The sequence below is a fragment of the Mixophyes fleayi genome, chromosome 4 (assembly GCF_038048845.1).
Source record: "Mixophyes fleayi isolate aMixFle1 chromosome 4, aMixFle1.hap1, whole genome shotgun sequence".
NCBI classification, from domain to species: Eukaryota; Metazoa; Chordata; class Amphibia; order Anura; family Limnodynastidae; genus Mixophyes; species Mixophyes fleayi.
In genome coordinates, this window is record NC_134405.1 from 121,247,698 (window position 1) to 121,262,491 (window position 14,794).

Sequence of the window (14,794 nt, forward strand, 5' to 3'; positions counted from 1 at the left end):
TCAAGGATCGAGGTTACTGTACAGAATTTATATGTCAACTATTGATAACATGAGCAGAAGACCGTTCTAAAGGCATCTCTGAAAACAACAATACAATACCAAGAGAATTTTATCCTTGGCCACTTTTTGCAAGGAAAGTAATCATGTCATACGTTTAATAAATGAACCTTGTTATATGCTTCATTAAGGTTAGCCAGACATTTCTTTCATGGCATGTAAGTGATTGCACAACTTATGTGGCACACTAGATCAGTCTGACACGGGACCAGGTAAGACCATTGTTCAACACCCCATTATTGGGAGTCAAGACCCAGGCACCCAGGCACCTCCCCAGTCCCAGGGCATTTCAACACATTTGCTCCCCACATGCATCTCTACATGACTTGCCCCTACATTGTAGTTGGATTGCATAAAACTCTAAATGAGGCCATTTATCTCCCTTTTTTCTGGGACTTAGAACTACATTGTGACCTTGGCTGGGTAGTTAAACTGTACCTGAAAAATCCAGTATAGCCCAGTGGGAAATTCTGGGACACAGAGAAAACAGAAGGTAACACATCTGGGTCCCTTAAGTCCCAGATCTTTTCTCTAAAAGTTGCTGCAATATTGGAGCATGTATGACGATGCTATAAAACTAGCTGATTTTAAAACATAATAAACAAATAATATAAAAAACATGTAAAAAAAAAAAAAAGATGAAGTACATAAGCATTTACATTTAAAATGTATTATGGTCCACTAAATGGTAAGAGTTTCAGGATACATTTTGGCATATTCCTCCTGTGAGGCTAATTTGTCAAAAATAACAAAAACATATTCTCATCCCCATTTACATGTGAACACGTTTAAATCCAACAAACCGAGAACATGCATGACCCTCAGCGTACTTCAGTCTCCCATAGTACCCCACTCTTGTAATACATGCAACCATCACTTCCCACCATATGAAATGGATTAATTCATTAGTAGCACCTTCAATTCTGATGGTGATAGAATGATGTGATTTGTATATATGTGAAGTAAATGTGTTTGCTTAGACAAACAACACTGTATGAAAATTTAAATTAAAACAGTCTGGATGTAATGAAAAAAGACAATGAAATGGATTTCATTATAAATATGAAACATTCCACACACCGCTTTTTTCTTGATTTTAGCAGCCTTCTGCATCCTCTGAGTAGACAGCAGCGTGAGATAGAACATAAGGGAGTGTGAACACAAAGAGGGAAAAACAGAGACAGAGTAATCTATTAGCACACAATCCTGAGAATATGACAAGGAAACTCACACAAAGACCAGCTATATCTATATATATATATATATATATATATATATATATATATATAAATATACAACCAGGCAAAGTGCTACTGGTAATAGGACCAATAAACCTAAAATATTAGTTGCCTTATAATGCAATACTGCAGAGTTGCTATAAATACTCACAATACATATGTAAATATTTAAGTAGCTTATCAGAATGGAACATATTTAAGATAAAGCTGAAATCATTGGGGTAGACATTTTAATAAACTCCCTGTTAGTAATCCCATTAAAGGATACTATCAACCTTTTGAGACAAATGGTATTTTAGGTTTCCTGGTCCTTTTCAACTTTAACAGGTTTTACAACCTAAAAAATAAAAACTTTCATGGATGGGGCTAATGCCTTAGTCTCTCCATAAAATGTGGGTAGCCAACTCACTAAATTGAAGACAGATGGGAGCCTAGTAATAGAAAGTGTATGGCTGGGGATCCCTATCTCTGCTACTGCTTACAACTACTTTGCTTATAAATTCTAAATATATGCTGTTAAATCATATGTAATCATATTAAATTTACACTGATTATGAAGCATCTCAAATCCCATTGAAAAAATATGCTGTGTAAATAATAGTACTATTATAATTTATGCTATTAGCATTGTTATTATGTTTGTCAGCAACCTGCTTTGTGTACGTATCTCCAGAGTCCATCATGCTTTGAATACACCTTTTTCATATGCAAATATGCCAATAGTAAATAAAACAATTGCATTAAAAAAATCACATAAATAGTTAATTTTAAGTTAATCGCATTATTTGCTTTTACTTTTAGCGATCCTAACACGACTTATGCACTACAATTATGTGATTTTAGTTCTTCTTATAAATGATAAATGCATTTAGAACATACACAGACTCCAAAAATCCTGATCTACAGTATGTCTGAGTTTGCCAAATCTGAAAAATGCCACCAGGCAGCTGATCCATTGGGTACAGGTAGTGGCACAGTTAGCATGCTTGGATGATGGTCGGGTTTGGTAGTAGTCTGACTGGGTCTTCTAGCCGTCATGGTAGAAAGATCGCAATCAGGATCTGCTGTCTTTTTGTATAAAACGAGCTAATCGCCCAATAGAATCATACCATGTATGATCACATTTTTATTCTGTAAATCTGCTTAAATGTTTCATAAAGACTCAAAAACTATTGTGAATAACAGATGATGCACAACTGGACTCAGGATAACCTACTATACATATATGGGATGCTAACATTCCATGTACACTAGACGCTGTACAAAGAGTGCTAAGAGGTGTTTGAGTTCCCAAGCGATTTATTGGTTAGTTCCTGTGCATTCACAGTTACCATTTATTATTTCTTTTTCACTTAGTAATTGCTAGCATAATTTAGTTCATTGTGACATTTTACTGTATTAATCATTAGTGCCATTCACTTAAATGTTCATTAGAGTTTATGAATTAATAATGTTCAGACTTATTTAAATGCACTATAGCACTTATATGGTTTCCACAAAGTTTATTTCAGCGCTCCTGGTTTCTATACTTTATTGTATTTCTGTGAATAACTCAGTAGTTAGTTACTTGTTACTAGTTTTAATGCAAGTTATTTTACATTTTCCATGTGAGAACTCAATAAAATAAAATCATTGCTCTTAAATAATTATAGTCATGTACATTTTATTTTCTAATTGGCTAGACATTTATATTACTTATGTAGCTGAGTATTCTGCTGGGAGAATAAGGTAGTGGGGTTTTTATTAAATGCTTTTGTTTTTAATTGACTTAATAACCATGTCATTTGACATTGAATAGATAAAATATACATACATGTTTTTACTATTTGGTCTTTTGAGTGCACATTGTGAGTATTTTGGTATTTTGTTCTAGTTTTTTTGTGTTGCACAACCCTCCAATGTGTTTAGCTTGTATAAGAGGGGTGAGCATTTGAGCCATGTCCAGCCTGATTCCCAATATGTAATTGCTGATATATTGGAACTATTCTTTAACAATATTACAAAAAAAAGTGTCCCTTGGTCAATAAAGATTTATCACATAAAATATTTTTTTCTTTAAGATATTGCATTTTTATTGAGTATTTTATGTTTACATAAAATGTTAATGTTTCATATACTATTGATTTTACATGTGTCAATGGCTAAATCAAATTAACTCAGTTTGGAAATGATGAGAAACGGGGTGCTTGCATTTTTGTTTTTGGGGGTGATTTGGGGGAAAGGGCTGATGTGCATTATTCTATTTTAATACTAAGTATGGTGTAATAACAAAACATATATGTTTCAAACATCTCTAAATCTGTTCAGGCTTCATACGAGCTGTTTCTCTGGTCTATATATATATTTCTAATTATGACTTTCTATATTGTAAGAAGTATATATAACACCAACTACAAATAAAATCAGGTATTTTTTCTGCATAAAAGTAGACTAGTTTGTATTACGTCTCTGCTGGGCAGATGTTTTTTATATGGATTCCAGAAGATGTATAGAAAGGTGTGTTAAAAAGCATTATCAATAATATCTCAAAGAACAAACAAAGCTAATATTTAATATCAGTTTTAGCTTCCATTTCCACTGTTAGAACAAATATATAGCTTTTGTTGTATATATAATATCTACCACCCCACCCCATAAATAAACATTTAAATTCAAGTTAAACAATGGCATGTATTCAGCCTATTTTTTCTGTTAATGCCATCACACATTTTAGTCTATCAAATTTAGTCCACAGAATTTATTGCAAATCTTTGAACTCTAGAACCAGTTGTTCACTGAACGACTTTGAAACAGTTTTGAGCGTCTCTGCTTTCTGGAACTGATTGTTATGTGTGGAGGAACAAATACATAGCATTTTTCTATAGAATGTCTACCAGCAGAAAATAATATTTAGTATTCAGTTTAAAAAGTGTATTTTTAAGTTTTTAAACTATTTATTTTATGTTAATGAATGTAAACATTTAAGTCTAATATTTGGAACTTATTTAACATTTTTGGACTTTAGAACCAGTGGAATGAACCACAATTTGAGAATCTCTTCTTACTATAACTGTTATTTGTACCAGGATTTTTTTTTATATTAGCTTGGTCAGATGTAGGTGAACCACCTACTGACTTGACCTATACCCACTTATCCCTACTGATAGAAACACACAAAGAGAAATTCACCATCTTTAAAAACATGTCAGTTTTCAGTCTGCATTACACGTCAAATATTTTCTTTGTTTATTCTTTGCCTGTTAAAAAGCAAACCCTGGCTATAGAGGGACAGATACATGTGACTGAAAAAAATATTTTAGGAAGTCATGTTTTTTTTTATAACCGAATGGAAAACAAATCCACTTTTTTCTCCCATGAAGTCTATGGGGACTTCATGTTTACTTATACATCTTTCTCCATGACGACCAGTATAAAAATAAACCTTCCGTTCCAGGATTCCCACCTGGTTTCTGTTTGGCTTTATTATCTATAGGTTTTCTTCTTACTAGTACGAGGTAAGAGACTCTATCCTCACATCAGGTATACAGAAGTTCTGTATTTCTTTACTTATAATTAGATACATAAGGCATGTTTCAACAGGCATCCACTGGACTGCAGTATTTCAGTCATGTTAGCACCACCTACATAATTAGTAATTATCTTATTAATAACTTAACTGTGTGAAGTTTGTATGTTCTCCCCATGTTTGCGTGGGTTTCCTCCGGGTGCTCCGGTTTCGTCCTACTCTCCAAAAACATACTGGTAGGTTAATTGGCTGCTATTAAATTGCCCTTAGTCTCTCTCAGTATGTATGTGTGTGTGCAAGGGGATTTAAATTGTAAGCTCCAATGAGGCAGGGGCTGATGTGAATGAGCTCTCTGTACAGCGCTCGGAATTAGTGGTGCTATATAAATAAATAGATGATGATGAATAGATAGATGATGATGATAATAGCTTAAGCATGTAAGTTTTGCATTATAACTAAACCTACTTTCACATAACCTCCATTAAACCTATAGCTCTCCTGTTACAATGTAAATCCAGCACTGGACACACTAATTTAAAGAGGACACATGTTCAGAATAGTTTTTAGCCACTACTTTTAAGACAAAAGTGTAGCCCCTGAATGTCTCCTTAGTCCTTACCTTCACACGGCTCACTGCTTCTTGGGCTTGCATCATCCTGATATTTTTCGATGGGTTGCGCTCTGACAAGAGCTGTGTGGAGCCCAAAAAATTGGCTGCAAATATGATTCCATCAATGAGATCTTCGGGTTCACAAGGGCCAGGCACTGAAATCAGAAATACATAGTCTTTTATTTTTAGCAGAACTTAATGATTAATTAATCTTACCTTCTGTTGGAAGGACACACTGAAATGAAGACAGTGATACTGATCATGGCACTATCATAAACATACACAATACAGTACATATATGATAATCTACCCCCTACTGTAAATTATAAATCTCTTTATTTTTACAATTTGTACAAAGAGAAAACTTTAATGCAGAACATATTTGACATGTTTTTTTTTATTGATACTGTGCTGGAAATAAGAAAGAAGAAAGGGAAAGAAGGAAGTGTTGGAGGGGGAGGGGTAGGGAGGAGCCATGATTTCTCAGTTACTTATTACCCGAAACAGAGGAGCCCTGTAGGCTATACCATGGGGACCATGTCTAACGAAATTTAGGGAGTGAGTCGTTAAAGAGGGCTGTAATATATTCCATGGATGAGATGTGCCATAACCTGTTTATTAATTAAGGTTTGGTAGGGGGAATAGTTTTTTTCCTGCTCGGGCTATTAATAATCTGCAGGCTTGACTAATTTGAAGAGTGAAATGGTCTGTTGACTTGCTGATGGAGGGAAGAAGTTTGTTAATCATAAATATTGCGGGGTCCCTGGGAAAATGAACGGCTGTGAGTTGATGGAGAAGGTGTAATAGCACATGTCAAATGAAGTTACTTGCCCAATATTGCAGCACGTACAACCCCAAAACACAGAGATACCCAATAATAACCCTAATCATGTTGGAATATCTAATTGGAAGATGACCACTATCAGCCTAAGTATTATTAAGCTTATTCCAATTACACTCACTCTCACTCTCTGTCTGTCTGTCTGTGTGTGAGTGTGTGTCTATATTAGGGAATTTAGACTGTAAGCTCCAGTGGGGCAGGGACTGATGTGAGTGGGTTCTCTGTACAGCACTGTGGAATTAGTGGCACTATATAAATAAATGATGATGATGATTACACTAACAGAACCTTTCAAGCTCCAGATGTGAACCTAAGTGTGGTGCAAATTAGTGACCCTATAACTCGGAGCTTGAGTCAAGTGGCAGGAACAGTCCATGTCATCAGCCCATGTCATCAGCCCATGTGGCCGCCATGCTCTTTAGATGTGTGAGTCTGTGTCCGCCTCCAGCTACTCCTCCAGTGTAAATGACACAATCATCTGTATCCAAAACAGGTCCCAAATTTGTAGAACAATACTTCTAATGAATTACAATATATGCAATTTCATGCACTATAACATTCTCCTTCATGTCTAATAAAACAAAACAATCATATATTATACATCTAATAACCTAAAATCCAGGCTCAAATGTACTTATTTAAAAATTATTAATCATTTTCTTAGTCTGTCTATACACCTATCAAATTTTTTTTTTCAAAATCTATATCTAGATTGGTATTTCTAGTCATTTATTCATACCAATACACACATTTATACTTACAATGACCTATCTGTTTATGTAGGGGTGAAGTAATCATATGAAATGGAACTGTGTCATCATATATGTAATTATCCATAAAACTGGACTTAATGAATTTATGAGAGGTTTGGTAAAGACGGGACAGGTTGTCAATCCTGAAGACCATAATGAAAATCGCCCTTGCATGTATGTTATAAATCACTTTGTATACATAGCTATTTAATGTGAGGCAACCAGATGCTTAATATTAGTAACTGTGAGACATAGGTTACATTTCTGCACTGTATGTACAAAGGAAGATTCTGCACAGTGCCCACTGCTGTTGGTCTATAGGTAACTTCTATAGTCTAGTAACTAAAGCTCAAACAAAGTAAAAAAAAAAAACTTTAATAGAAAACAAAACAATTAAAGATATTTATTTGTTAAAGATGTAAGTAACACCTATGTAAACTTTCCCTCTGTATCACCCACATGGGAAGTATGAAAAGTAGGCAAGAATGTCTTTAGTGAATATCTGAACACCTGGAAAAAACTAAGTACGTCCAGGCCATGATAAATCAGCCCGTCATCATTAAGTTTTCCTTAATTGTTATTAACTGTTCTTCAAGGAATTACAGAATTGAAAATTTCTTCCCTTTAGACAACCCCACCATGATTTTTTTACCGCACTTAAACAACATATAAATGTTGTAGCACCTGACTGACAAATTAAATTCTTAGCTATTGAAATTTATCTTAAAATCATCCTTGCGCACCAAATGGTTATTGTTAATCTGAGTCTGAAAGGTCATTTGTTACATGCAGAAAACATATGCTTGACTGCAGACACAAGGCCAAAAGCAGCAGGCATTCCCTGCATCCAACGCCACTCAGATGGGAGACCTCCGTGTTCCACTGAATCATTCTTCTTGTTCTAAATACTGTGTCTAACGTTAAAAATGCTACAAGCTTTTTATTGCTAGATCACTGAAATGTCAAAAAGTAAAAGTGGTCTAAAAGCTGATTTCATATTCCCGCTGAGCATTCAGACTGCTTGGCATCTGTAAATTTACTTAAATGACCTCGCTTCTACAGTACATTAGATCACAGGAGTATGTCTGTATCATTCTGTCATCTGCGTTTGTCAAATACAGTACTACAACATTCTCATAAAAAGCCCTAAAATAGAGCAGAAATGCCTTATACATACATTTTTTTTTTGCCATACCTATTATGCTAACTACAGAGAGGCAATTTCAGCTCTTTAACTTTCCATATGTTGCAATATTTCACTAAGGGATGAAACACCAGAGATAGCCGTTGCTCTTTTTGAGGGAAAATACCTTTCTCGGATCTAATTTCCCCTTCAATTAAATCAAAACCCCCCTGGCCTGTCTAAAAATTACCAAGCCCCCCCCCCCCCCATATATCTAACACTCACATTAAACACGAAATACAACCACCACTAAGATTTATTCTAAAGCTGGCACTCTTAGAACATCTTCAGTTACTCATTGCTTTATTTGAAAATGCAAACACAACCTTATTCAATCAGAGACAATGTAAACCAAACAACTCCCTGCATAAATGTTATAAAAAGCAATCCTAACACGTAAATTCTTTAAGAAAATGAAGACAGAACGTTAATAAATGTAATTAAATATGAAAAAAGTCATAATGCTAATTGAATTTAAATGGCGGTAACAAATTGACATGCAAAATAATAAATACAAAACAGTTTTTTTTAAAATAAAACAGAAATAGTAGTGCCACAGTAGTTAGAAACACATTTACATGCTCTTTTGGGCAATCTGATGCTTGTAGAAAGGCTAAAAGGAATGAACAATTCTCAGTAGCAAACTGATACCCAAATATAGACAATTTTAAAACTTATCACATTACTTTTTAAACACTTTTCCTTGCTCAAATCCATGTCCACACTGAAAGAGGTGTGCTTAAGTGTTATTCAATACAGACTATTCTAGTGACCTCTTTATAAAGAGCATTCTATTGACCAATATATATTATAGAGAGCAACTTAATAAACAATAAACAATATAGAGAGAACATTTTAATGAGCGATACAGTACAGAGAGCATCATAACAAACAATATACAGAACAATACAGAGAACATTCTAATGGCATCTATACAATACAGAGAACATTCTAGTAACCCCTACAGCAAACACAAAGCACACTAGTGAATATGCTTTAATGCAAACCCTGTTCTGGAGGCCACGTTAGAGTGCAGACTTCCAAATCTCTGGTTATTTTACAATGTGGTCCCCCTAAATCTCTGGTGGATTTATAACGCAGACCACCCAAATCTCTGGTGGCTTTACTACGAAAAAAACAGACCTATGGTGGCTTTACTATATAGACCATATATCCCTAGTGGATTTATTATACAGACCCTATGCTTTAGTATACAGACCAAAGACCTATGTTGGTTTTACTGTACAGACCCCAAAACTTTGGAGACTTTTCTATACAGACACCAGATATTTGGTTAATAATACAGACAACCTCCGAACTTGAAATCAGTTACTTACCACTCTGACAATCCCATGCTATTTTCCGTTGAAATGTACATGAAGTGTGCCTGTCCCAGGATGTCATTGTGCCCAGTAGAAAATGTGTGCCTCTATTACAAGTTTCAGCTATGTGCTAAACTCCTAGTACAACTCAATGCATTGCTTATTGTTACTTTATTGTGTCTACATAGCACAAATTTGCTAACTGCTTCACATGTAGTATCATAGTTATTTGACCCTAAATGAGTGATATATTTCTTATAGTATATTAAATAACACTAACGTCTTTGGCTGTATTGCTTATCTGTCTCTGCCACTGACATAAAATAGTGAAAATGTTATATTGCATTAATTAGCTCCACTTTCATCACTGGTCTTTCTTCTACATTGCCATTAATTATTTATACTAATCTATAATCAATAAACAGATCAATATACTTTTCATGATAATTAAAGTCATTTCCTGCATCTTAGCTCCTCTCTCTCCTTTTCTCAGGTAGAAATTAGTGTTTCTGACAGCACCTTGGTAATGGAGATAGCTCTACTGTACTGTGCTCAATGGTGTGCTATATGTTCATAAATGGAAACAATATAAATAGTAAGCAAACAACCACAAAATAAATACATAAAATAAAAGTAGAACTTTTTATTATTATTATTCATTTTTATTTATAGGGCGCCACAAAGTATCCGTAGCGCCGTACATCAAAGAACTGATGTATTTTCACTTTACCAAGTCCTGTGATACCAAAATGTGGGTCAAACAAGTAGTGCATTTGAAAAAAATGCTAATTTAGTAATTATCAGTGAAGTCCAAATAGGGAAATCAGCTGTGCTTTGGGGGTCTATTTATCAATGGGAGATGAGGAGGATTTAGAGCTGCTTCCTATTCGCCAAATCCAAAACTATTGCTGGCTATTGCTGGTAGTAGTCATCGCCGTTGGCCTCTTGTGATGGTTTCCCATTCAAAGCGTTAGGAAACATATTTACTAAGGAAAGAAAGAAGTACAAGTTTCGCTGCTGTCCTCCGATTGCACCATCTCAGGATGGCATTAGGTCGTGCCCACAGAAAAAAAATGCTTCATTATTAAAATAAAGAGTTATTTTATTTTTTAATCTATTTTTTTACATTTTATTTAAAAAAAATATCTTTTGCATCTGGAGCTGGAAGCTCAAGTACAGGCTTCTAGTTCGAGGGAGCATGTGCGAGCCAGACTGCCTGGAGTCTATATTCTTAGTATTCACACTTTCATAAACCATATTTTCTCCTTATGTTTGCCATATGCATCGAGAGGGAATGGTCTGCTCACTTTTTTAAAATTATTCTGCTTATTTAAAAAAACAAATGTACGTTGAACACAGTAAAACAGATTAGCTATCCAATATGAGAGAAACATGTTTCAGTCTCGTAGAATACTGCTGCAAAGGACCCAAGCAGCCCGATAACCATCAGCATGAATATTACTAGGCCAGGATGCATTAACTATTAATTCTCTCAATGCCAATTGACATACTATAGACATCTTTCTCTCGAGCCCTGGCTTTGAGAGACAAAAATCTCTTCCTGTGCAAAAACAGGAAGGTTTAATCCAGCCATGCCTGTAGAGTATGTTGTGTTCTCAGGGTTGGCTGTACACACTTTCAATTGTGTGTATTTTTGGTTATTTTCCAGGCATGAAAAATACAGTAAAATTGAAATAAAATGGGTTCACTTTCCATGCCAACTGATGCATATTTCATGCAAATATGATACGTTTCTCAGGTGAAAGTTATGACTGCTACTGTATTATATGAGTCAGAAATCCATAAAGTCTCTATCTGCAACCAAACTGTTGTACAAGGTGGATTAGATCCACTTATAGAGCTTCTATTTGTCCACAACCCGTTTTTGGAAAATCAATGTACGCCTATTTTACAGGAATATGTCTAATTATTACATATGTCACTTTTCTGTCTTTAAAGGTTTTTATTACAAGTTAAAATGCGCCTAGAAATGCATCTTCCCGCATAACGCCCTCCTGGAAGGTGCAAGAAGCATCTCACTAAAAGTATAGGTGACAGCTGGTTTCCACCATCTGTTTGGATAGTCTTTTCATGGTGAGTGGGATTATTGCTCTGCTTCCATCTCATTTATCTAGTGCATCAGTAGGAAACCTACACACACTATAGAAACTCACAAGTACATGCAGGATTGGCAAGGGTTTAAGAAAGAGAAAAACTATAATTAGCTTTAATTGGAAAATGTGATCTTAAATATACAACAATTAGAAAGACTCTGTAGAGGATTACATAAGGTTAACTGAGATGTAGGAAAATAATGAAATAATTAGAACTGAAAGAAAACAGACTTTTTAAGATGTTTTCTATGTTTACTACTAAAATTGTCTATTTGTTTAATGTACATTTATTTACTTGCATTCATTATTTGTGTGTACTGTTAGAGGGCTTGTTTTCATTTTAATGCTAAACCGTTTTTTTGTACTTATTTATTTTTGAAGAGATAGACAAATTTTGTGTCATAATGCTATAATCCTAGCTGGGGGATATTAACCAGATGCTGAGAGTGGTAAGGCACCATGACCTAAAAGAGACCAAAGCAGTGCAATCTAGCAACCTGTAAATATCACTTGTCAACGTTTGTTCAACCCTTCCGGAGTTCACAGAGGGGCTATGGGCAGAGGGGGCAGGGCTTGACGAATCATGTCATGTTGCCCTCGCCAAAATAACGCAATTCTTTGCTTCACTAGGAAGTGGGCAGATTCGGGAGGATACACTACTCTCCCAGGAGTCCAGGAGACCTACCCGGAATTCGGAAGTCTCCCGGAAATTCCGGGAGAGTTGTCAAGTATGAAATATCATCTGTTAAATGCAATAAAGTATGATTTTGTAATACATACAAACTGATATAAAATGTTTTTAAATAAATGTTTGGTTTGCAGCAAATGGGAATCACCAGATGACAATTTCGAACAAGTCTGTGATATATATTCAGAATTTTCAGAACCCACCGACCAAGCCCTGAAGGCTGTAGTTATAGTTTTTATAAATGGTCTTTTGCCCCCAGCCCAGACCCAACCTAAGAATATAGCAGTAAGCAAAAGAAGTTAATTAAATTGTTAATGCATGAATACGTGAGAATGTAAGAAAACTGCTATAAAATTATATTTAATTAATTTAAAATTGCAGAAATAATTTGCACAGAATGGAGGGAAAGGTAGGACGAACAGGGTGAAATAGATTGCAACCCCAGACGTACAGACAAAGCGGCCGGTGGCTGTGATCATTGGTCTTATTATTTTAACACTATTTATATATTTTAGCACTTTTAATATGATAGTTTTACAGCTTTTAAAAATGAAATGTTCCTAACGCTAACAATTACATGTATCTAACGTTATAATACACAATCATATTTATTCCACTTCTGCCTCCTTTTCTGTTTATCATTTTCCCTTTAAAGGGGAGTCCTTACTTGCTGCATTCCCTTTACTTGTAACTGTAACGCTCTATTCAGATCTTGAAAACATGAAGTGCTGACATCAGGATAAGAAAAGAACAGAAGGAAGCACTTACCATCCACAAAACTAGGAAAAGATGCCGCTTTCTTTGTCTGCTGCTGCTGCTGCTGCGAAAAGAAAAAGACTGCTAACTATATTGACAATAAATAGAATATTATATATTGCCCATAACAAAAGAATGAGGAAATGACTGTACTAATATTACTAACACTTCTAAACACTTAATACAGTAGATCACACTATTCATCCACAAACTATACAACAACCGCAACTATTAGACTGCAACTCAGGTAGCAATGTATTGTGTCATCTGATTGGTAACATATTTAGTTGTTAACAACTACTCCATGATTAGCCAAGATAGATAATCTGCATAAAATGTAGCTATATCTCTAAGGTGACAGTTCCTACAGAAGAGAACAGATTTATATGAAACTGAGCAGCTCCCTGACCTTCAGTATAGCGTTTTAGTGATCTACTGGGTATAGGATACTGACACTTATTTACAATATATTGTATACCATGGTGAGAATATATACCACATTGTAGACACAATCTCTAATTATATAAATATATCATCTTTACATATGTACATGATGAATGCAAAAACACATATTCTATTTCTACAGCCACTTAAATTAAGTCATCAGACGAAGACAATCAAAAACAACTTAAAAATGTTATTATTTCACTGTTATAATTATTGCTTTTTCTGTGCATATAATTTACCTTTTCAATTATTTAGCTATATGAGTAAGTAACCATAAATCAGTGCAGCCTGTGCGTTTGTTTATCACCGTTTCTATAAGTACTTTCCTTTCCAGGGAAATATTATAATTATAATCACTCATATTCCACTGTCCTTCACCAAAGCTTGGCAGTATATAATGTTGAACAGAAATACAGACTGATTCAAACATGCTGTAGTACAGAGACCTGCTCACAAGAGCCTGCAATCAATAGGCAATGGGGATAGGGTCTGTGACCAGTGGCTGAAATACATTGGGTGTAAGAGGTGCAGCCGTTAATGACCATGCCCCCTACTCCTCTGTGGCCCCCATGGGAGATCCTTGCACACTTCCTGAGCACCCACATAGCCCCCTGAGGCTACCGCTCTTATCAGCAGAGGGTCCCTCTTTTCAGAGCAGATTGAGGAGCCTGGGAGATTACAGCTTCCCTACCAATCTGTGAAGGTAAGGCTACACACACTAACATCTACAAGGTTTTTTTTAAAAGTAAAATATAATGCTAGTAAAAACACATGTAAACTACATTGCTTTAAGTATGCGTTTGATTTGTGTTTTCAAGTGCGTTCAATCTGTGTTTTTCTAAAATGTGTCTGTGAAAAAACAGGTTGTTGTTATCTTGTTAAAGTCAAAAGCATGTGGAGATACTTCTTCTTAACCGCATCTCATTGCGTTTACAATGCACTCCTATTGAGATGAATTTAAGTTTCCAACTGTTCTAACACAGGTCTGATGCAATGAGATTCAACAAGTATTCAAAAAACTCTCTGCAGGTCAATATAATGTAAGCACACGTATAAACACAAGTATGTATCATTTGGTACAATCATTTCATACTTGTCTACTATCCAGGAATGTTTGGAAGACTCATAAATTTTATTTAGTTCTTCTGGTTCCCGTCCTCTTTTAGTCAAGTGGCGGGGGCCTCAATGACACGATTTGCCACGAATGGCATCAACAGCGAGGTAAGGAGAGGCAAAATTCAGTGATTTGCAGTGCCACACCCCACCTGCACTTGTCACTTG

General features: G+C 35.2%; 1 protein-coding gene across 2 annotated transcripts in view; it reads right to left on the reverse strand.

Annotated features, from left to right (window-relative positions):
- The window catches only part of APBA2 (amyloid beta precursor protein binding family A member 2), a 284,025-nt gene that overhangs the window by 103,592 nt on the left and 165,639 nt on the right, over positions 1–14,794 (reverse strand). The window contains exons 4-6 of one of the 2 annotated variants that reach the window (XM_075208106.1): positions 13,079–13,130; positions 5,420–5,565; positions 1,138–1,173 (exon numbers count right to left, since the gene is read on the reverse strand). In XM_075208106.1, coding sequence (XP_075064207.1) covers positions 1,138–1,173; positions 5,420–5,565; positions 13,079–13,130 — 234 coding nt within the window. The remainder of the gene's footprint in view (positions 1–1,137; positions 1,174–5,419; positions 5,566–13,078; positions 13,131–14,794) is intronic. The other variant, XM_075208107.1, reaches the window with a different exon arrangement.